Source organism: Panthera pardus, unplaced genomic scaffold (assembly GCF_024362965.1).
Source record: "Panthera pardus isolate Hobbes unplaced genomic scaffold, ASM2436296v1 HiC_scaffold_7, whole genome shotgun sequence".
Lineage (NCBI taxonomy): Eukaryota > Metazoa > Chordata > Mammalia > Carnivora > Felidae > Panthera > Panthera pardus.
The window spans coordinates 8,287,184-8,310,929 of record NW_026527002.1 but is presented as its reverse complement, the minus strand read 5'-3'; the positions used below and the strand labels follow the sequence as shown (position 1 = coordinate 8,310,929).

The 23,746-nt window shown below is 41.9% G+C and overlaps 1 protein-coding gene across 6 annotated transcripts in view; it reads left to right on the top strand.

Annotated features, from left to right (window-relative positions):
• PLAG1 (PLAG1 zinc finger) overlaps window positions 1-15,243 on the top strand; it is a 50,354-nt gene extending 35,111 nt beyond the window's left edge. For 4 of the 6 annotated variants that reach the window (XM_019421296.2, XM_019421297.2, XM_019421298.2 and 1 more), the window contains 3 exons: window positions 5,607-5,705; window positions 8,281-8,639; window positions 9,161-15,243. In XM_019421296.2, coding sequence (XP_019276841.1) covers window positions 8,398-8,639; window positions 9,161-10,418 — 1,500 coding nt within the window. In that variant the 5' untranslated portion in view covers window positions 5,607-5,705; window positions 8,281-8,397 and the 3' untranslated portion in view covers window positions 10,419-15,243. The remainder of the gene's footprint in view (window positions 1-5,606; window positions 5,706-8,280; window positions 8,640-9,160) is intronic. The other 2 variants (XM_019421301.2, XM_019421302.2) reach the window with 2 other exon arrangements.
• The last annotated feature ends 8,503 nt before the right edge of the window (window positions 15,244-23,746 follow it).

The window sequence follows — 23,746 nt, the reverse complement described above, 5'->3', positions numbered from 1 at the left end:
CGGGGGAGAGGCAAGTAATTCCAAGAAGAGCTTTACCGGGCACAGGCTTAAACTCCGAGAGGTAAAGCTGTGAAGTTCGTTCTCGCTCAAGTAAAATCGGCCAAGGAATGTAATTATCAAGCCTCTTCTCATTGCCATGGCCGGGGCGGTGCACCTGCCCTCTGCAGGTGGAGGAGGGAGTGGCCACCCTGACCTGACCATTCTGCCTAGACCTGATACTATTTACTCAACTATATAGGAATATATAGAAGCGGCTGTTGCCAGAATGGTTGTGTCCTGTCTGGACGGCCACATGGGCATAACTTAGGGAGTCATGACACGCACAGAGCCTTACCTGGATGCGGGCTGTCTTCCTGATACAGCTTAGTGTGGCTCAAGATTTTGCACACACGCTTAACACTTATACCTCTTTGTATCCCATAGCACAAGCCTGTCTTTAAAGTGCACTTTACTTTGAGATGGCCTCAAACTGATTCTCTGCATGAGCTTTTGTAACTACAAAAAACTTTTCCTTTCTCGTCACATGTGCTTTCATGTGTACTGTCTCTGCCTTCCCGTTGGCATTTTAGGCGTATGCAGTACGAGTGCTTGGAGAGTTCAGACCCAAAGCCTGGAGGATGCTGTTTGTCATTGAGTAGTGTCAGGCAGGCAGCCGTAAATGAATGGAGGCATGTTCTCCAAAGGTCGGGGGCCCATCAGTGTCAACATTTTGAGTTGATATCAGGCATTTTTGTTGCAGCCCCGGGAACGTAGGAATGAAAACAACCCCTCACAGTTTGGGAGATAGGCAGTTTTCCGAGGGAGCGGACCTGTGAGTTACCTACCTACTTTGTACCTAGCCAGAGCACCGATATTCTGGAAATGTTTCATGCCAAAACAAACAAAGCCAGGAAAACCTCTAAGAACAGTTAAAGTTTTGATTAAGCAATCTTTGTATTCAGATGCAATTGCGATTCTTCACTCTTTCTCAGGCACCATTGATTCCCTTGTGCACAATGGCCCTCTCATTTCCTGTTTGCAAATACTGGCTAAAATTGCCCTTTGTGAAGAAAATGGAAATACCTGGTATACCACCCATGTGTATTTTTTTATTTGCTTTTTTTTAAGCAGGTTCTTCTTTTTTTTTTTTAATGTGTATTTATATTTGAGAGAGAAAGGGACAATGAGAGAAAGAGGGGAGAGGCAGAGACAGGGAGATACCAACTCCAAAGCAGGCTCCAGGCTCCGAGCCATCAGCACAGAGCCCGACGCGGGGCTCGAACCCACGAGCCGTGAGATCATGACCTGAGCCGAAGTCGGACGCTCAACTGACTGAGCCACCCAGGCGCCCCATTAGTTTTTTATTTGGATGAGAATATACAGTCTCGGGGGAAGAATCCTCCACATACTAGTTGAAATGAAATGCTAACTTCTAAGTTGTGGATCATTAAAAGAGAGCTTTTAAAAGAGAAGAAAAAAATTTTAACATGACATTTATGTTCTATAAAATGAATAACCAATGAAAACATTTCAGAATTGGAAGATAAAATTTACTTGGATATTCCATCTTCATCAGATTGTCTGTTCCTCCTCGCTGGATACTCTAGAAAATGTAATAAACAGCCATACCCGGGTTCAAGGTGGACCAAAAAGGAACATCCTAATTGTACAGAGAGAGAACCGATGTTGGAGTGTGTTGGTTCCACTTTGGAATTGGTTGACTTTTTCCCGTTGGTCCTTAAAAACAAATAGGTCTGCTTTTTCCCTTCACTTCTCTGTTGGCTGCTGGTATTTGATTTTTAAATATAAGGCCCTCCACCTATCAGTAAAGCTAAATTTTATGGTAAGTTTCAAAAGGGTTGTGTTAGAACTACATTTTAATGGATTGCTCCAAAGTTGAAAACATCAAGTACCGTTATTCAAAACAGGCAGTCTTATTTTTACTATTTTAGTTAACTATGATTTCTCCGGGAAAATAAATACAGTAATTTTAAGTATTTTGAGTATGAGGCTTGTTATTTGAGTGCTCACAACTCGGGCGGGTCAGGTGCCATCCCAGCTCTTGGCCGTGTCTCCCTTTCTAGTGGCTTATTTAGTTTATTGGACCAAATTGTAACTGTACTATATAATTTTCTACTTGAACATAGATAACGTATATTCTGTCCTATGTCTGTTCCGGTGATCGAGCAAGCCTGTAAGTCCGTTTTGACGCTGGAAGGCACGTGCCCTGCTTTAATTATTTTCATTCATTCAAAAAAATGTTTACTTTTATGAGAAACAGCAATGAATAACACTGACACAGCTCCTGCCCCACCGTCTATTTTTAATAGGCTTAGGTCTTTGTAGTTGCAAGATAATATTTTTCCTTTTATTGTTCATTAATAAGAGATTTTACAGACTTACAGAAATTGAATGCCGTAAAAATTTCCACATTACATTCACAATCAAAAAAGCGTTCTGAGTATGCCATCCCCCTTACTTCAGAATTGGTCCTCGGTTATGTTATCTTGTTCATTTCTTCCACATTCTTCAAAGTTCTGTTGTGTTTTGTACTTGTCGGTTAAAGTATTAACTATTGGTAAGTTTCCTTTTGCAAGCTACCTATCTATCTGAAAAACATGTTTGAAGCAAATGTTGACGTTTTCTGCATTGTTTACTAATGGTGTTTTATGATTAACACATGGGAGAATAAACACAGCTTTGATTATCGATGGCATTTGCCCTTAATTATCAAAGTACATGTTTGACCTTTAAGTTAAATACGAAAGAAGTATTGATGCAGGTAAGTGTTGTAAAAATTCACAGCTGTTAGACAAATGACAATCAGAACTGTGGAATTTGAAAGCACAGAAACAGTTTCAGTACAGGGCTGTTCTTAGGCCGGCGTCCCCAGAGGAATTTGTTTTAGTAGACCCTCTGATGTATGATTCATTTTTGCTTGTTATGTTTCCGTGTGAGTCACTGTTTTAGAATGTAAAACATAGGAAGATGAACATGTGTGTGTACGCTGTTTTTATGTGTGCAAGTTGCCCTAGAAAAAAACGTGCGTTCTTACCACCAGCAAAAACTGGAAGGGCATTCTGAGGTGTTAGTTTCTATTTGAAACGGGTAGATGTACCTTTTCTACCTGGCTTCCCAATTCTTAGATCAAGGCAAAGGAGAATTGTAATCCTCTGAAGAACATGGTAACCGCTCTTTGACGCACAAAAAAGAAAGATAGGAGTACACATTTTGTTGCAGACTTTTCAGAACGGTAGTTACAATACTTTTTAAAAGTTGTTCCTGTTCCCGTAAAAAAGAACCCAGCAGTAACTTGAGTTGACTTTTAGTTAGGGTTACATAAATGCGAACTGTATATTTTTTAATGCTTAGTTTATCAAGCTCAATAATAATGAAGTCTAACCAGCTGCTGGTTTCCTTTGTCTGAGGAAATAATTAGCAGCCCTTTGAAATTATTTGGTCATTCATAAGAGCCCAAAATAGACTGAATTTAAGGAAATTAACTGTGACTTTAGAATTATGTTTTGTGATAGAATGAATGAAAATGATGGCTTTATGATTTTATTTCAGACTGTAAAATATGTAATATTTTGAAATAGTAATATTTCACATCAAGATTCAGATTTTAAACTATTGACATACTTCAACTCTAAAGGATTTTTATTATAAATGACATTGAAGAGTAAGCGTCCATGAAATTTTTATGCATCTACTTGAAATGCAACGAAATTTCTCCTGGTCAGGAAAACTACATGAATGTATTGTTTACTGGTCCACTTTGGTTTTTACACTTTTTTCCTACCCAGACCCCCATCCACCCAGATAGGTATGCTGTTGTTATTTTAACCGTTGCTGCAATTACTTAAAATTTACTTCGAAAACTGCCTTTATTAAAAGAAGCAAAGTCTTCTATTTGTTTCCTTGGGGGGATCGTACTGGCAGCTCCGATCGGGGGAACAGCACTGTTCCCTGGTCTTGTCTTTTAAGTGTCACCACGGGATTTATCCACTGGCAAACTCGTTTGCCGACCCGTCCTCCTCCTAGAACGCAGGCCTATAAGAGCGAAAAAGGAATTTTAGGGCTTCTGCCACCTCTTGACCACATACGTGCTGTCAGGATATTCAGCTTCTTTGGGCCTCTCCCCTTAAAATGGCAGTGATGATAAATCCACCTCTCAGGTCCACTGAGTCCCAGGGAGATCATAGAGATGAAAACACTCTGCACTTGTAAGGTATTTATATTATTGAAATAACATAATATACAAAACAGGCTTTCATGTGCTTAACTACCCTACCAAAACCTCAGTATGTGCCCTGGGCGAGTAAGTATTTACAAAGTTAATTTTATTATTTTGCAATTTTGATGTGCAGAATTCAGTTCTTCCATTTATGCATGTCCTGTGCTTTCCAAAAGAATGGAGCTTTCGCTTTAACTTTTTAAATATCTTTTATTAGTCACAATTTTTATTTTTCTTATTTTTTAAACTATGAGAATAATGCTGCTTTCAAATGTACTTTTAGTAGTCTTGTAATGATGCTTGAATGTCCTCTAGTAAATATTTTATTTACACAACAAACTTTTAAAAGTATGACCATTTGATTTCAGGGGAAATTAATTAGATTTGTGTTTGGAACGTTAAGTAAAATTATTTTCACTTAACTTGTCATTAGGGAATCCTTTCACTACTATATTTTAACTGCTTGATTTCTGTTACCCCTCTCGTGTTCTTACAGTCACGATTGCTGAACATTCGCCTTTCAAATATTCAGAGTTTATTAATCTCTCTGTGCCCTGTAGTCGCTACAGTAGAGAATCCTAGTTTTTTCTCTGCCTCTTGACCATTCTTTTCGCATTTACTTGTACAATCGAGAATTATTAACAGATTTGTTTCCTGCGCATGTCCTCAGTTTACTGAAGATCATGCTAATAGGCATTTTGTAAAGATACGTTGAAGATCTTTCGACAGTGACCTTTTAAAACCCAGCGACGCTCCGTTCCTGATGCCTCTGCGGCCCACCTGTGTATAACTTCCCTTGCATGCTTTTGAGATCCAAAGAGCACAGAGTTATCGCTACATTTCAGCCATCCTGCGCAGCATTCCGAGAAATAAACTGGCAGGTGTTGCAGGTGACCGGAGTGTAGCTCCGAGAAGCCCACAAGTGTGTGCACTGTGGGCACACGAGGTGCTGGCTTCAGGAGTCTGCTGTCCTGTGGTGAGGTCCCGGATGCCCTGAGTTCGTCTCTTCCGTACTAGTATTAAGCTCAACGAAATGCTGATCGGTTCGGCTTACAAAGAGCGACTCTAACATCCATTTCTCTCAGTAGGCAAGTTAGATTTAAAAAATTAAATTGAATTTGGGAAAGAAGTGGGGAGTCATTCAGCATCACACAATGCCATTTATGTAGGTAATACTACTTTACTTTTTGTTTCTGCATTTATTTGGTCATGTAAACGTGCTTAGAACTAATACAAATTTGCAACTGGTGAAAATTAATGCATGACTTATCGGCAGAGTATGGAATGTAAGCATGTGCCATGAAATTGCAATTCTCTCATTCTTTATCTTCTATCACTTACGTGCCGGTCCCGTTTAGAGTGTAGTCCACTCTTATTTTTTGTTTCATAGATTGGCCAAAATGGGAAGGACTGGATTCCGCTCTCTTCCACGAAGAGTCAATGGGACTGGCTGAGATCAAGGTCTGAGGCTCTTTCCACCTGTCACCAGGTAGGCACTGAACAGGAATCACTGCCATTCTGTGCATGTCTCTTTAAAGCATTAGATTGATATGCATATTGTGAAGTGGGCTTTTATTCCATGTTGAACACGACCTTGTATTATCCTATCGTTTTAAATGCACCTGTAAGTAATTTGACTTTTGTAATATGTTGAGATGAAAAGATATTATTAGCCATGAAAAAACTTCAGCTGGTCTTAGAAACGTGTAATATTTGAAATCTCCAGTTCTTCATTGCTCAGTATGTACATCCAAAGATGGTGAAATTCACTTGTTATTCCATATTGAGTATCACCACCTTGAATATAATCCATGTCTGTGTATTGTTTCATGGTGTACTTCTCATACCCTTTTTTTTTTTTTTTATTAGAAGCTGCCATTTTTTTCTCAACTGAAATTCTCTGCCCGTTATGCTTGGCTCTCTAAACACAACAGTGACACATATGACCAGTCTTTGAAATATTTTCAGATAGTAGTTATAAACAGGGCCTCAGATACGTAGCATTCCGTGTTGATTTTACAGTCGAAACATTTATCAGCTTGTTTCCCACAGTGCTCTAAATAAGTGCATGGAAGCATGATGTTAGGAAATGAGGTGGTCAGAATTGCTGTCTTGTCCTGCGTTGGCACAGTGCTTTCTCCCAATTTACAGTGTCACTGCTGGTCACAGCAAAACAGCTGTGTAGATATTTCTGAGAGACAGAAAGAGAGAGAGAGGGCGAGAGGGGGAGAGGGGGAGAGAGAGAGAGAGAGAGAGAGAGAAGCTGTCTCTTGAATGAGGATATAACCAGAAAAGAACAAGCCCCTGAGATGAGGAAACTCTAAAACGGGGAGAGCATGTTGTGGTAGCATCAGTAATGTCACCTGTGTTGACTGTGTTAATGTCACTTTTAAACAGCAGAAGGCATGCAGACAGTTTGCACAGCTTGAAGGAAGGCCTTGCTTGTGTCTTCCTGCTGACGAAGAAAGTACACGTGAAGCACACACTGGTTAACTTACCCACAGGCTTTGCTTTTTAGCAAATGAGTGAATAATTGCCCCGTTTTGCCTGTTTAGGGACAGCCTCCCCCTTCACATACAGTGGGATCTAGTCCAATATGCACTTCGTTTCACAGAAATTAGATTCAATCTAGAGCCCCTGCCCAAATATAACTGGACTCTGCAGGAGTCCATATGCTACATCCGGCCCGTAAGGGCAAATGAGTCTGATGGCAAAACCCAAGGGGTATAGAGAAACGGGCTTTCGTTGTTTTTTGAAATACATCATAGCATGAGAAGTCCAAGTGAGCAGTACTTGGTAGCAGTCACTTAGCGACGTTCAGTTTTCACTTTAAAAAGCAGCTATTTTTTAAAAGAGGTTGTAGGTCTCATCGTTTCTGTGCCCCTTAGAAGCGAGCTGTTAGACTGGCACTCAGGAACCTGCAGGAATCCTTTAACTCTTTTTATATCAGCTGGATCTTTGGGGACTTGGTTCCTTACTCTGAGAAATACAGTCGGTAATACTCACTGTCTCCTGTCCGTGAATTTTCAAAGCTTTCAGTCAGTTTAAAAAAGTTTTTGAAGTAGACCTACTCTTTGCCATGCAATACGTACGCTTCATCCTTCCTCACAGCACCCATAACGAATCGAAGCTCTGACACACCTTTTACCCGAAACACCTCCACAATGATGCGTCCTCGCACAGGTATTGTGCTCCAAGCCAAAAGTCTCACTGGTGTGCCACCCACGGGTCACAGGTGTGCCAAAGACTGATCCCCTCAACTCTTGGAGAGGCCTGATGACTCGGGCTCATCCACTAACCTCAGGGTGCCCGATGAACAGAATGCTTTTCTGTGATGTGCAAGAAGGCAAGGAAGAAGTACCTCGACCCAATCTTTCTTCCCCCCGAATGATCGGGAGCCGTGATCCTCACTCGCCTCAGTGTAACTTCATCAGATACTCTGATTTCGAGAAGAGAAGTCATTTCTCCTCTTGACTCGGAAATCCTTCTGTGTGTGATAATAGAGAGCAAATCTCCACCCTGGGTGGTGCCTCCAACTCTCTCAGGCCTCCTGTGTCTGCATTAAGCACTTCCTCCGTGAACTAAATGGCTCACAGGGTGCCTATAAGAGTTTCCGGTTGCTTCTCTGTGTTTTTCGGTAACACGGAGTCTGCCCAGAGTTGGCTTGCCCAGGCTAAAGGGGTTTTTTCCACGGTAAAAATATTTGCAGAAACCTTTTTACGCTCTTAGATTTCTGTTGTCTGATCCCTTGTCAAAATTGAGGCTTAATAATGCCACTTTTAGTGTCGTGTTTTGACGCTTCCTGAAAGCTCCTGGAATCACTGCTGCTTTCCCTACGTACGATCATTTGTCAGGTAGAATTTCAGGGGGGTGCGTGAACTGTTCATTCTGAGCAATGCGTTAAGATGTGTTTTGCGAATATAAAGAAACCTACAGATATTACATTAGACCAGCTGAATCCATTTTATGGTTCCTTTTTGAATTCAAAAGCATCACTTAGCAAGTAAAATTTTTAAAAATTAAATTTAGTTACAAACTAGTTGTTTCTTATTTTTTTTTTCCAGTCCCTTTTTGCTTTCTTTTACGACCACATGAAACTTGAGAAGCCACCTAAAGCTAAATCATTTAGTGGAGTTGGGCAGTTCCCAAGTGTCCAACAAGAAGGCCTGCTTTAGGCTGCGATGGCCACTGTCATTCCTGGTGATTTGTCAGAAGTAAGAGATACCCAGAAAGTCCCTTCAGGGAAACGTAAGCGTGGTGAAACCAAACCAAGAAAAAACTTCCCTTGCCAACTGTGTGACAAGGCCTTTAACAGTGTTGAGAAATTAAAGGTTCACTCCTACTCTCACACAGGAGAGAGGCCCTACAAGTGCATACAACAAGACTGCACCAAGGCCTTTGTTTCTAAGTACAAATTACAAAGGTATTAAACTCTATTTGTCTTTCAGATTATATTTTCTATTATGTTGGCCATTTGAAGCCGTTGTAAACGTATATATCTGTATACACATTCTTTAGCCGCTTTGCAGAGAGGAAATGTTACGTAGATTAGACGTGGGCTAGTTTTAGCGTTCTGAGCCACATACTTTTACGTGTTAGTGTCTTTGGATTTTTTGGTAAATGCAATGCTTAATGAGAGTAGAATTTTCCGTGCGTACAAAGAAATTGCCAGAAAAGGGTACGGACGTTTTACGTGAGTATGTGCGGGCTCGCTCATTTGCTTTCGTAGTCGTAGCTAGAGACCGGCAGAAACTAACGTGGCAACTTAAACGGCTCGAGTCCTGCGGAGCCGAGGGGTAGTGACTGTCCTTGTGGCGCATGCTAAGTTAAGACGCGTCCGTAATCAGGGAGTTTCTGGCGTAGCGTAGTAGCGTAGCTTCCGTTTGAAAAGTGAGTCCGTAGCACTCGTGTCGTGGTACTTACAGAATATGTCTGTGTTCAAAGGCACATGGCCACTCATTCTCCTGAGAAAACCCACAAGTGTAATTATTGTGAGAAAATGTTTCACCGGAAGGACCACCTGAAGAACCACCTGCACACGCACGACCCTAACAAAGAGACGTTTAAGTGTGAAGAGTGTGGCAAGAACTACAACACCAAGCTCGGCTTCAAACGTCACCTGGCCCTGCACGCCGCCACCAGCGGTGACCTCACCTGCAAGGTCTGCCTGCAGACGTTCGAGAGCACAGGAGTGCTGCTTGAGCACCTCAAGTCTCACGCGGGCAAGTCGTCCGGCGGGGTCAAGGAGAAGAAGCACCAGTGTGAGCACTGCGACCGCCGCTTCTACACCCGGAAGGACGTCCGGAGACACATGGTGGTGCACACTGGAAGAAAGGACTTCCTCTGTCAGTACTGTGCACAGAGATTTGGGCGGAAGGATCACCTGACTCGCCACATGAAGAAGAGTCACAACCAAGAACTTCTGAAGGTCAAGACGGAACCGGTGGACTTTCTCGATCCATTCACCTGCAACGTTTCCGTGCCTATCAAGGACGAGCTCCTTCCGGTGATGTCCTTGCCTTCCAGTGAACTGTTGTCAAAGCCATTCACAAACACTTTGCAGTTAAACCTCTACAACACTCCGTTTCAGTCCATGCAGAGCTCGGGACCCGCCCACCAGATGATCACAACTTTACCTTTGGGAATGACGTGCCCGATAGATATGGACGCTGTCCACCCTTCTCACCACCTTTCTTTCAAATACCCCTTCGGTTCTACCTCATACGCGATTTCGATTCCTGAAAAAGAGCAGCCGCTAAAGGGGGAAATTGAGAGTTACGTGATGGAGCTGCAAGGCGGCGTGCCCGCCTCATCCCAGGAGTCCCAGGCATCATCATCTAAACTGGGGCTGGATCCTCAGATCGGCTCCCTAGATGATGGCGCAGGGGACCTGTCCCTGTCAAAAAGCTCGATTTCCATCAGCGACCCCCTAAACACACCAGCCTTGGACTTTTCCCAGCTGTTTAATTTCATACCCTTAAACGGCCCTCCCTATAATCCTCTGTCGGTGGGGAGCCTCGGGATGAGCTACTCCCAAGAGGAGGCGCATTCTTCTGTGTCTCAGCTGCCCCCCCAGACCCAGGATCTTCAGGATCCCGCAAACACTATAGGTCTCGGCTCCCTGCACTCGCTGTCCGCAGCGTTCACGAGCAGCTTTAGCACAAGCACCACGCTCCCGCGTTTCCATCAGGCTTTCCAGTAGGAGTCCACGACGTGGCCCGAGCGCAGAAATCTGTGTGTAGCCCTGCCTTAGGTGACCGTTTGTATTTTAGTGCCTACGTTAAAACAGCATAAACATTTCTGCTTTTGTACAGTACCGATTTTCATTAAGCCGGTATGACCTAGAAACAAGCTTTTTATAAGTGAGCTTCGGAACCGTTTGCGTTCAGTTCTGTTTACCTGGGGGTTTTGTCCACGCTCACTGCCAATTGTCCTGTTTTAAGACGGTTTTTCCTCTAGGGGAGCCATTGTTATCAGCAGCGGTAAAGTCTTAACGAGTCCCACGTTCAAATTACTTTCAGATCTTAAAATGTCCAGTTTTGTCCAATAACCATGGCTCTGCCTTTCGACATTTGGCTCGTTAAAGAGTTTTGCAATAGGATGTAAATTTTCTAAAACGTATGTGAATAACCTGAGAGTTTTTAAATTTTTACTAGTCTCTAAATGGATTCATAAGCAAATGTTTCAAATGAATTAAGAATCCAGTTTGGGGAGATGATAGATGTTTCTTTAGCTATACCATAATTTCAGGTCAGTATATTTTGAAGACTTTGCTATTGTCTGGCTCAGATATCTTGCTGTCTTTATTATGCACACGTAAGGAAAACGAAACCTAAACACAAAGCACCAGTATTTATAGCAAAACAAGACTCCTGGGAAGGTGACACAGCACTCCATGGTACTCAGTAGTTGGCCTTAAATCAGTACACAGGATATTTTTTGCCACGTTTCAAAGTTGCTCTCTTTCCGATTGAATAGCGCTGGCCACGTTACGGCACGGGACCCCTCAGAGTCAGTGTATGGATCGATCTCTGGGCCCCTTAATCCCTTCCGCCTTTCGTGGCCAAAGGGTGGGTCAAGTGCGGTCAGCGGTTCTATTTTAAAATGTCGGTCCACAGCCCAGAATCGAGAGCCATTGTGGAACACAGGTGTTAGGTGTGTTTATCCCAGAGCGGACCGTCTCTTCTTGGATGGCGTGATAGAAGAAGGCAGATGTGTGATGTAAAGCACTTGGTTCGGCTCGGGAACCTGTCTAGGGATCATGTCCCCCGTTGCCAGGGTTGGAAACTAGCCTCTTGAGGCGTAAAGTCAAAGCATATCGCTCACGTCACTCTTACTTAACGTGAAAGCGACGATCGAGAAGAGTGTGTTCCCTGGACGCAGCAGTTCTTATGGGCTTTCCTCCTAGTAGACAACCACCAGCATCTTTCTGAAGGTCACATTATATTCTTCTAAGTGTTAGCTGGGACATCCGCCTAAGAAACCTATCTATTAAGCACTTGTTGACGCCTTATTTGGGGACCCTGTCTGTTGGGGTGGGTAGGAGGGGGAAGGTTTATAGAAGAGTGTATAGCTCTTGAAAAAAAAAAAAAAAAGAAAGAAAGAAAAAGAGAAGAAAAATATTTCTGAGTACTCATGAGCCCTGTACGGAAGCTTCTTTTTTTCACTCACAGGGCCGATTATCACTGCAGATTGCGATGTTTACCCAGAATTTCTAAACATGAGTGCAGATTACGGAATATAATACATTATTTAAAATATTTGGGAGTAGTATAATTTGTGGAAAAATGTAAATTGTAATAATGTAAAGGGGGGGTTTCACTATATATATTATACACACACACATATATCGCACTTCATAGAACCAGAGTTGCTCTCTTAAGGGAGCTTTGGCTCCTGATATTTTATCATGCTCCTATTTTTTTTTTAAATTCTAGGAGCAGTAGTTTTTATACTTATGTATTTAAATTTTATTATTAAAAATTACATTTTATAAAAAGTGTGTTCCAAAGGCATTAAAATTATATATGTTAATAAGGAAATACATTTAAAATTTTTTTCAAACTGCTCCTAAGCTTTTGATTAGGAGACTATTTGCTCTGAAAGTAGGCTTTTAGCTCTGCTTTATTACTGCTTCCTTTAGTTTCTATGAAACAGATTGCTTACTTAAATCATTAGTTGAATGATTAGTGTTCAATATTGCTTTAATCACCATTAAAAAAAAAAAAAGGAAAAAGAAATTGGTGACAGAGCACAAATAAATAGAAAACCTATTTTTAAGTAAACGTCACAAATACAAGCGTGGAAGCACTACTTTGTCTAAAATTTGCTTCAGGAGAAGTCAAATTAATGACCTGAGACGCTGGCCTTGGTAGGCTGTATGTCACTGCTCATAAACGATTAAAAAGGGAGTACCAGGATTTATGCAGCAAAGCATTTTGGAAATGGGGAATGGCACCATATGCGTGTATTATCTTTTTAGCCTAATTCTCGCCCTGCACGGAATTCAGATACACGGAGGCATTTCTTTCAGGGCACCTGGGTTAGAATTGTAGAGTCTTAATATTCACGTGAACACCCCTCTCTGCCTGTTGCTGCCTCACAGACTTGAAATAACGCTTCCGAGGAAGAGGGACTTTCAGCTCTCTTGTTTTTCACATTGACTCTACTGGTCACCAGACCCTTTTGGAGAGAATTTCTGTTAAACACGAGGCAGCCTCATTTACTCTAATTGCACAACGGTCTAACAAGGATGCAACACAGAACTGGCTCTTTTTTCCTAGAAAAAGAAAAGTGGACATGTGTTTTTACATCACCTGGATGTGTTAAAAATAATGATTGCCAATGCTGTTTTTCACTCTCCCCGTGGCCAGAAGCCTCATCCTTGACATTTCTAGTAGTGCCTTTGCTTGGTTTAAAAAAAGAAAAAGCAAAAAAAGGGATTAAGGAAAAACGTAAAAATAATTCAGTTTCTTAGAATTTGGACCTCAGACAAGATATTGAACCTCATTCAGTTTGAACTTCCACACGCGTGCACAGATTCGATCCGCAGACACAGAAGCACGAGTGCGGAAGGGTCTTGGCACCGTAAGCAATATTATCCACTGATGTATGCAAATATCATCTTCATAGTAAAGTGGTCACTGTTACAATTCACATTTTAAACTCCTATTACCGAGTGCAGTTTGCAAAACTCCGGTCGTCCTGGCTGATCACACATCACTCTTTGTGCAACTTTTTCGTTTCATTTCGTGTTTCTTCCAGGCTGTGTATTTCTGCCTATTTGTTGCTTGTGCTTTATTAGTCATTTGTGGAATATAGTGATATATTGTGTTAATTGGGACAGTAGCGGTTTTTAAAAACCATATACTGACTGAAACATGAGCCAGAGCTGACTGCTTTATTAAGCTAATAATGAATGTTAAAAGAGTACATAATTCAGGATCGTTCATCTAGTAAGCAATACACGTATATAGGCCAATATTTTTTTTTTTTAAAAAAATAGAGCTTGGTCAACCTCTATACTACACATATTACAAGATATAGCACTTTCAAAACGAATCTAAACCTTTACAGAAACTTTCTTATAGGTTATGCCTTTTATTTTAAGACTTATTATAATTTGTTTCAAGTGCCATTAGATGATATATATGTAGGCCTTTGATATATAATGCTTTGTGTTCAAAAATGGTAGATGGTATTTTAAACAGGTACATTTTTACAGTGTTTTCTTACCAATTTGCTATATTGCACAGAATCAGTGTGTGTCTTTTCATAAGGTTTTACAATGGTTTATTTTTTTACAAGGTTTACGTGTCTCAAAACACACTGTCTTCCCAGTATGTAAATTAAAGAATACCAGTTCACCCAAGTTGCTTCTAGCCTACTGAGATCCACGTGACATTGGAGGAGATCTTCTAAATGGCGAGCATTCGTCATTAGCAATGGCAGACTGTTGTCTCTGACGAGTAGCGCCTCAGTTGACTCTGTCTTCTTTTTCTCACAGGGTGTCAGCAGCCATGCCTACACCACAGATAGTCTTGCTGTGATCAGCTAGATCCACGCGAGTCGTGTTGTGTAGTTTTGTGCTCAGAACCCTCCGGGGCGCCCTTTCGATCACGTAGAGCAGACCCATGCCACCGGCATTGGTAAAGGCACACGTAGGCCCTCATCCCCCTTAGCCCCTTCTACATCATCAGCCCTCTGAGGATGGAAAGGCAGTGTCTTTTGATAAGTGCTCTAGCTCTAGAAATGACAAGAACCATTGCTAATGTATGAAACACTTCCTTGTATAAGCTTCAGTGGTACAGACGAACCAGAATGAATGTTTATCTTCTCAGAAACACTCCTTCGGTATTATGTTGGGTCATGCTGCTAATGGAACTTGGGATACAACTCTTCATGGTGCTACAAACTTCTCTGTCTCGTTCAGTCATATTTTTGTATCCATAGGAAAACAAGAGGACTCCATTAGGCGTAAAGGTGTACAATATATTTTTATACTGTGACTCAATTTGTCATGAACAGACTTTTACGGCACCCACCACAATGTATTCGCGTGCACTTGCAAAAGGAAATCTGGGACGTGCAAATGTTACCGGAACAAACCCAGCTTTTGTCTGCGAGGTGACTATTACTCAAAGTGAAAAGTGGGCTTCGTAATACGGTGTGGAGTGAAGAACATGCTGTAGGTTACTAACAGCCCTTTGAATTTAACAAAAACTGGGAATCCACTAGGAAATGGATTGCGTCGTGCCTGAGCATAAGCTGGACTGCTGAAGTTGTACTTTTAGCTGACGAGAAAGTGTTTGGACTAGTACTCTCAAGATGTTCTAATGATAAAGGTGTGAGTCAGAATAGACCAGAAAAATCTGCATTCCAGGCTGAATTTTTGTATATTTTTCTTGCATTTAAAAATCGCTATTCTGTGATATGGGGAAATCAAGTGGCTTATCATGTATATCGTGTACTTAAAATGTATTCACAAACTACTGTTGTATTTGTATAAAATATAGACAAAGATCGTATTTTTTGTGTGTGTATAAGCTCTGTAAAATAGCAATCACATTATGAAGCTGCACTGATACATTTTAAACATCCACATCCAAAGAAGCAGGCTATTTATTGTCCAGTTACCCAGATATAAAATATTACTTTGCTGCTAATTAAACAATAGTACTGCAGCTTTTTGTGGCCTACAGTGTGATGTTTGCTGTAAGAAAAAGATATGTGAACTCCACAGAATATATGAATAAAATTCTAGAATGGCTTTAGATAATGTAGCCCGTCCTGAAGTTTTAATAGAGGATCGATTTCTATTGGGTAAAGCTCCTTTCCTTCGCTTCGAATTTTAAAGATTTTCTCCTGGGGTTAACCTAAGGTCCTAGTAGCTGGCTGGAGGACAGTGCTTGGTTGTTGAAAGGAAATGTGAAGCTCCAGGGGTTCTTTTGTTTTGTTGGAAAACGTTTGTACCTTTCAAGGAAGGATAGAAACTGTAAACAAAAAACAGTCGAAATATCATGCACCAAAACTTTAATCCAGGTGAGAGTCCAGAAAAAAGAATTCCCACTAGGCCATTAGAATGTATAAACCCATAATGGTTCTTGTTCCCGTGACCTAAGATTGGCCTTCAGCATTCCTTTCACACGAAGTGTCGGCCGGTTCCGGTAAATTATCCTTTCGGAGGTTCCCTGGGGGCTCTTCGTCTAAAATTTTGCCGAAAACCCTCCCGTGACGGTTAACTGGACCGAAACGCACACACCGCTTCATCTAAAACTCACCGGTTAAACGGTAATGCAGCTTCAGAAAGAGAGAAATGGTCGGAAGATTCAGTGAGTAATCTGAGCAGAACCAATTGTAGAAATAATTTGTCACCTCTTTCGGTGTGAGAGGAAAAGTCCCTCTTTATACCTTTGGCTCTCCCGATTTAAGGCTCACCTCCTCCTTTCCCGTACTTCATTCCAGAAGATCTAAAAGCGTTTCTTTGTTAACTCTTAACGTTAACGCTCAAGACATTCTTACTTAAATTCGTGCATACGAAATATTTCAAGGACCGTCGATCAAAACACGATGCTTTCCTTAGTTACAAAGGCTTAGAAAAAGTACGTTTGGGATTAATTCACTCAAGGTATAATCTCCCTAATGGAAAAGTCATTAGAAACGCAGTTTGTTCATTGCTTCCTAGACCCAATGGGGTTAAAAGACTTTTTCTTTTGTGTTATCGTTAAATGCAAAAGTTCATACCAAGGGTTTACCATCCAGGGGAGGCAGAGGTTCAGTCTGGCTGTAGACAGCTTGCGGTCTGCTGTCACTTTTCCTGAATCAAACATCTCTTCAGCAAAAGGCACCACTTTGTGCTAAGTCCTAGGGGTATTCCAAAGAAATCAGCTTTATAAAAAGAAGGTGATTTCCTGATCAAGCCTCCGACTGATGATGGCAGCATCATTGCAGTTGGGGAAAGCCTAAAAACTGTATTGAGCCATACCCAGTTACCCTTTTTTGCAGATCAAAAGTGGTCAAAAGTTGGCAATTTCAGCCTAAAACGAAAACCAAACAAACAAAAAATCCAGGATGTCTGGACTTCACTGCATTCTGTTGAACACAGAGGTCAATAATACATTTTTCTACTCAGAAGGGGTTTGACTCTTGGCCAGTGTGATGGTTAATTCTGTGCACCAACATGGCCGGGCCGTGGTACTCAGACAAGATGTTGTTGTGGGGGTGTTTTTTAGATGTCATTAGCATCTATACTCAGCTCACTTTAAAACACACTACCCTCCATAAGGTGGGTGGGCCTCATCCAGTCAGTTGAAGGCCTTCAGGAGAAAAGACTTGAGGTTCCCCACCAAGAGGGAATTCTGCCGCCCCCCCACCCCCACCCCCACCCCGCCGACTGCCTTCAGACTCGGGCTGCAACAGCAACACTTCTCTGGGTCTCCGGCCTGCTGCCCTGCCCTGCCCTGCACATTTCGGGCTTGTCAATTCCGTGATCACGTGAGCCAATTTCTTTTATATTTATATGTTTATGTTTATATTTATATTATTTATATTTATATACATGTCCGATTGGTTTCTCTGGAGAACCCTGGCTAATACAACTAGTGTCAACTGTCATTCTTTAGAGGTGCTAGTTTCACCTGGAAAGAAGTAGAAATCTTTCGATCTCTGATGACAGTGTTCTGCCAGAGAACGTAAATTCCCAGGTTCTGAATGCTTTAGAGAAGAATCACACACACAGAAGAACACAGTGCGTAGTGGAGATCGTACACATAAAGGAGTTGTCAGAATCTCCTTTTCTGTGCTGTTGTTTTGGCTCCCGTTACTGCCAATGAAAAGGGTTTTCTCCTAATGAGCAGGTTTTTACAAAACATCAACGGGCTAACTCTGCTTTCCTCCGTAGAAGCATGCTTGAAATGTAGACCAATATTTATTATACATGCACGAGTGGAAATATTTGTGAGTTGAATCTTTTCTGAAAGCAGGCAAGAGTCCATTTATAATACCACCTCAGTCAAGGGGTTCAGAGGGGACGAGAGTCACAACTCCCATAAGCTATGGAGTTTTCTATTTCCTGTTAGAATTTTTGCAAAGGTTTAACTTGGTTTACTCTATTTGTAACTGGAGAACTTTAATCTTGGGGGTGGCGGGGGGCTTTCAAAGTATTGCCAGTGCATTCAGTAGTCTTACTGGAATGATGTTTCTAAAAATACATAATTGATCTGATATTAACATTGACACACCCCTGATGACATTTCTAGGAAGGCTCCTGGAACCAGACTTTCATGCCCTAGGAATGTTCATTGTGTAAGTGGGTTAATGGCCTAAGCCTTGCCCTATTTAAGATTTCAAGGTATGTCAACTTTTCCCACCCCAGAATTAGTGGCCTCAGTGGCTTTAACAGATACACACCCTTTTAAACATCTCAAAGACCTTATTGTTTCAAGCCTCCAGGCAGATTAGTTCAACTCATCCCCGGTTTTCTAAATTAAATCACCTACTGCAGGAGTAAAGGGCTACATATTGTATTTTCTGTTGTAAATTCTTTCATACGATATTTCCGTATTTGCTTTTAAATTGTACCTTTACTAACAGAGCATCGGGCTAGTACCAGTGGACCCTGGAAATTCTCATCCATTCTTTTTTTTTTTTTTTTTTTAATATTTATTTATTTTTAAGAGAGAGAGAGACAGAGTGTGAGCAGGGGAGGGGCAGAGAGAGCCAGAGACACAGAATTGGATGCAGGCTCCAGGCTCTGAGCTATCAGCACAAAGCCCGATGCGGGGCTTGAACTCACAAACCATGAGATCATGACTTGAGCCGAAGTCAGACACTCAACCAACTGAGCCACCCAGGCGCCCCAATTCTCATCCATTCTTAGCAGTGTCTGCCCATTGCCTCCCCTCCGCCTTCTCTCCTTGTCATGTGAAGTGACTCACTGTTCCCTGTGCTTCTCCAACCCTTTGCCTTCACCTGTCCTCTTCTCCGTCCCCGGAATGCCTCCTTCTTCCGCTGCTGCTCAGGAATCCCACATGCCAAAATCTCAGCCATGCTGCACCCCTATTCCGCACCTTCCCTGGTCTCACCCACTGAAAGGTAACTTATTTTCCCTATGAACACTTACTACAGCAATGAGGTCTTCTCGGGGATGTGTACACGTTTTAACTCTCCTGAGCACTTGAGGGCGAAACTGTTCACACATTTCCCTGCACGTAGCAAATCATTAACACACATTTGTTGGTGTTGGCTGCGGGGCCATCAACCATCTTAATAATTAGGACATGTGTTTTAAAAGAAATACTCTTTCGGGGTTCCTGGGTGGCTCAGTCAGTTGAGCGCCTGACTCTTGATTTCGGCTCGGGTCGTGATCCCAAGGTCTCAGACTCTGCACTGAATACGGAGCCTGCTTGGGATTCTCTCTCTCCCTCTCCCCCTCCCCCACATGCTGGTGTGTGTGTCCTCTCTCTGTTAGAGAAATAAATATTTTAAAAATAAAAAAGATGGTGTGATCATATTTAAAACGTCCATTTTGTTCTGCCCTTTTGCATCAAAACGGCAAAGTCCACAACAGTGTACTATTTCCCAGAAGTGAACCACCTAACATGACTTCACTACAATGGCCCACAACTGGAGAGCCTCTGAGAAATCTAATTCTTGTAAATTTGTACTGCATAAGCTCGTAGCAAGGAGCCGTTAGCTCTGTTTAAAATTTCTGGAAGGTGGGTGACAAGATAATAGGCATCAGTAGGTAAGGTTCTCTCTCTCTCTCTCTTTTTTTTTTTTTTTAGTTTATTTATTGTGAGAGAGAGAGAGAGAGAGAGAGAGAGGACAAGTGGGGGAGGGGCAGAGAGAAGGAGAGACAGAATCCCAAGCAAGCTCCACACCATCAGCACGCGTAGCCCGACGTAGGGCTCAAACCCACAAACTTTGAGATCATGACCTGAGCCGAGATCAAGAGTTGGATGCTCAACCGACTGACCCACCCATGTGCCCCAATAGGCAAGTTTCTTGAGATTTTTATTTCATCAAGTAAAGTTCTTGTAACAGAAACTATCTCTTCGAAATCCCCTTAGATCTTACTTAAATTTTAACTTGCCCCATCTTTACAGTTAGACCACTGAATAAAAAGCCACTGAAGGGGAACCTTTTTGTTCGCTTATCCTACACGGACAGTGCAAATGCATTCGTTCTTAAAAAAAAAAAAAAAAAATCAAAACCAAACTTTAAAACAAGCAGACGTTGGAAGTTCTCCCCTCACCTTGGCAGACTAGCCCAGGGCGTGAAGGCTGCTTCCCCAGGGCCACCAGCTACCCCAGGCTGGGCACCGGTCTCTGGACACCGCTCGAGCTCCTTCTGTCTCAGGCAGATGAATTTCCCCACCGGAACCCGCCCCACACGCCTCTTTCGGGGAGAGGCATCGCTTATCACATGCAAGGCTACAAGCAGAAATCTCTTAAAAAGTCTCATGCTTTACCTTCAATTTTCAAATTCTGGGAAGATAACAAAAACCGTGTGTCTCTGCCTCCCTTGTCAGCACTTACTACTATCTTCATTTTACAGGAAGGAACTAAGGCTCAGAGAGATTGTGCGTTGGAAGTGGCAGGTTTTAAACCAGGTCATTTGACTCTGGGGTCCCACGCCAATTGACCACTATGGTTTCAGGGAAGGCAATATCCAGGCATCCAAAAGGAGAGAAGAAAGTGGGGGTTGAGCATTGGGGAGACAGTGCCCCCAAAATACGATGAGAATTTTTCGCTGGGCTGAAGGAAGACCCAAGACCTGAGATCAACAACGAGCAGAAGAGGATTACCAAAAAAGGTCTGTTCCACCAAGACAGAGTATAAGGAACATTTCCACACAATACAACCTAGCAGCAAAATACATAGACCAATATCTTAGGAGAAATTCTAAGAGGATTTGGTGAAGCCACAATCCCAGTTAAGAAAATACAGGAATTTTTTTTTTTTTTTTTTTTTAATTTGAGAAAGAGAGAGAGCGAGCATGTGTGGGGGGTAGGGGAGCAGAGGGAAAGAGAGAATGTTAAGCAGGCTCCACACTCAGCACAGAGCCCAGTACGGGGCTCAATCCCACAACTCAGGGAGAGGACATCTACATTACTGCAGGATTTATCTTTCTTTATACTTTTTTTTAAGTTTATTTATCTTGAGAGAGACAAAGACAGCCTGATCAGGGGAGGGGCAGAGAGAGGGAGAGAGAGGGCATCCCTAGCAGGCTCCGCACTGCTAACGTAGAGCCAGACGTGGGGCTCGAACTCATGAAACTGTGAGATCACGACCTGAGCTGAAACCAAGAGTTGGTCACTCAACCATGACCTGAGCCAAAATCAAGAGTTGGACGCTCAACCAACTGAGCTACCCAGGCGCCGCCCCCCCAAAAATGTGGGGAATTATGAGAATAAATGAAAAGCAAAAATAAAAAAATTTAGGTCCCAGATGCTTACAATCTGGAAGAAAATCAGAACTGACATCAGACTTACCTGAAACACTGAACAATAGAAGCCAGTAGAGTCAACTAAGTCGTCAAACAGATGTGCGAGCAAAATATGAGTTCTGACATGTAGATATTTAGAAAGTAAATTATTGTCTTTTTATTAAAAAAGATAAAAAAGCTACAAATAATCCAGAGAAGAAACAATGAAATCAATATGGACATCTCAAGAAAGCAGAAGGTAAGTGGTGAATAATAATGCTAATAATTTGATTAAATCTAAAGTATGATCATTTGTTAGTGGAAAGTATTTTTGAAAGATAAACCCTACTGGGGCACCTGGGTGGCTCAGTTGGTTGAGTGACCAACTCTTGGTTTCAGCTCAGGTCGTGATCTCACAGTTTCATGAGTTCGAGCCCCACGTCTGGCTCTACGTTAGCAGTGCGGAGCCTGCTAGGGATGCCCTCTCTCTCCCTCTCTCTCCCTCTCTCTGCCCCTCCCCTGATCAGGCTGTCTTTGTCTCTCTCAAGATAAACAAACTTAAAAAAAAAGTATAAAGAAAGATAAATCCTGCTGTGATGTAGATGTCCTCAAGGGGGTATGTGGTAATCATAAAAGTAGCCAGGGCTTACATATCAAGGTTTGAACACACATGAAAACAGGAGTAAAATAATTTGGAGACCTCTGCATGAAGCCATATAGCAAGGTGCTAGGGAGTGAGATTTGGAAAAATCCAGTTTGGTTGGGGAGCAATTTAGAGCAAAACTAATACTGGAAAAGCTCAACTCAAAAAAACATTTTTTTAAGGTTTATTTTTGAGAGAGAGCAGGGGAAGGGGGCAGGGGCAGAGAGAGACAGAGACACAGAATCCGAAGCAGGCTCCAGGCTCGGAGCTGTCAGCACAGAGCCCGACATGGGGCTCGAACTCGTGAGATCATGACCCGAATTGAGACCTGTATTGAGTCACCAAGAACAAAAAATAAATTCCCCCCGCCACACCCAATAGTGAAATATTTCCACAGGCACGGCAGAATTTTGAATTCTCCCAAACTTCTTAAACCCTGATAAATATTGCCAGACGAAGGTGAGCATTTTTCTCTGTATTTATTCTTCTCTCAGTTGCTGTTTATATGTGCTAACTTCTCCAGATGGATGTTACTACCATAATGTCACTTTCTTCATTCTTAGGATCTTGAAGTATCCAAAGGATTTGGGGGGCACAAGAGGAATTTCAAGTGCTGCAAGTTCTCAGCTGACTATAAAATGTGTAAGTATAATTAGCAACATTTTCCAGACACACAGTACTAATGTAACTCATCAAAACTTATTAACTGTATCTAATACATTGACTTTAAGCATTGCTTGCAAATATATTTCAATAAATTTGCTTAAGCATTTATAAGAATGCCAATGATGGGCATTCCTTTTGTTTCCTGATCTTGGTCCCTATGGACCATGCTTTTTTTTTTTTTTAATTGTTCATTCATTTTTCAGAGAGAGAGAGAGCATGAGCAGGGGAGGGGCAGAGAGAGAGGGGGACAGAGGATCCAAAGCGGGCCCGATGCGGAGCTGTAACTCACAAGCCATGAGATCATGACCTAAGCTGAAGCAGGATGCCTAACCCACTGAGCCACCGAGGCGCCCCTATGCCTTAGTAAGCATCTGTGATCATGGGTCCTTATCAATTGATCCACGGGACAAACTCCCAGAAGGGGAACTCCTGGGTTGAAGAGTATTTGAAATTTTAATTGTAAGGGATGTTGCCAGACTGCTTTCCAAAAACATTACATTGTTCAGGTGCTATAACACTTAACCATCCTATGTGAAAACAGTACCTCCCACTTGCCCAACCAGAAAGTAATAGGCCTTATGTTTCCTTTTAGTTTTGCCTGTCTGGTGGGAGTAAAGAGAGGTTTCAATTGTTACTTTACAACATTTTTTTTTTTTTAATGTTCATTTATTTTTGAGAGAGAGCCAGAGCGTGAGCAGGGGAGGGACAGAGAGAGGGAGACACAGAATCCGAGGCAGGCTCCAGGCTCTGAACTGTCAGCACAGAGCCCGATCTCACAGACGGAGAGATCATGACTTGAGTCAGAAATCGGATGCTTAACCGAGATCATGACTTGAGTCAGAAATCGAATGCTTAACCGACTGAGCTACCCAGGTGCCTGCCCCCCCACCCCCCTGGCCTTTGTGTTTTAATGGGTTGATTCAGTTCATTCATATTTCACATTGTTATATTTTATTATATTCCTTCTATCTTATTCTATACTTATTATATTTAATATATAATGTTAAATAATATCATATACACTGTATACCATATTGTTATATTGCAATATTGCAATATTATATGTTATTGTTATTTATATTAAGGACTTTTTATTTAAGGTCTTTTACCCTATTTTTGTGAGTTTGATAGAGCTGTTACTAATTTCACTTCTTGCTCTGGTTAATTTTGGTCTTCCTTTGTATGTTTTCATTCCATTATTATTGGAATTATGGAATTATTCCATTATTATTTCATTCCATTCCATCATTATTGTCCTGTTTTCCCTGCTTTATTAATCAGTCCCACACAACTCA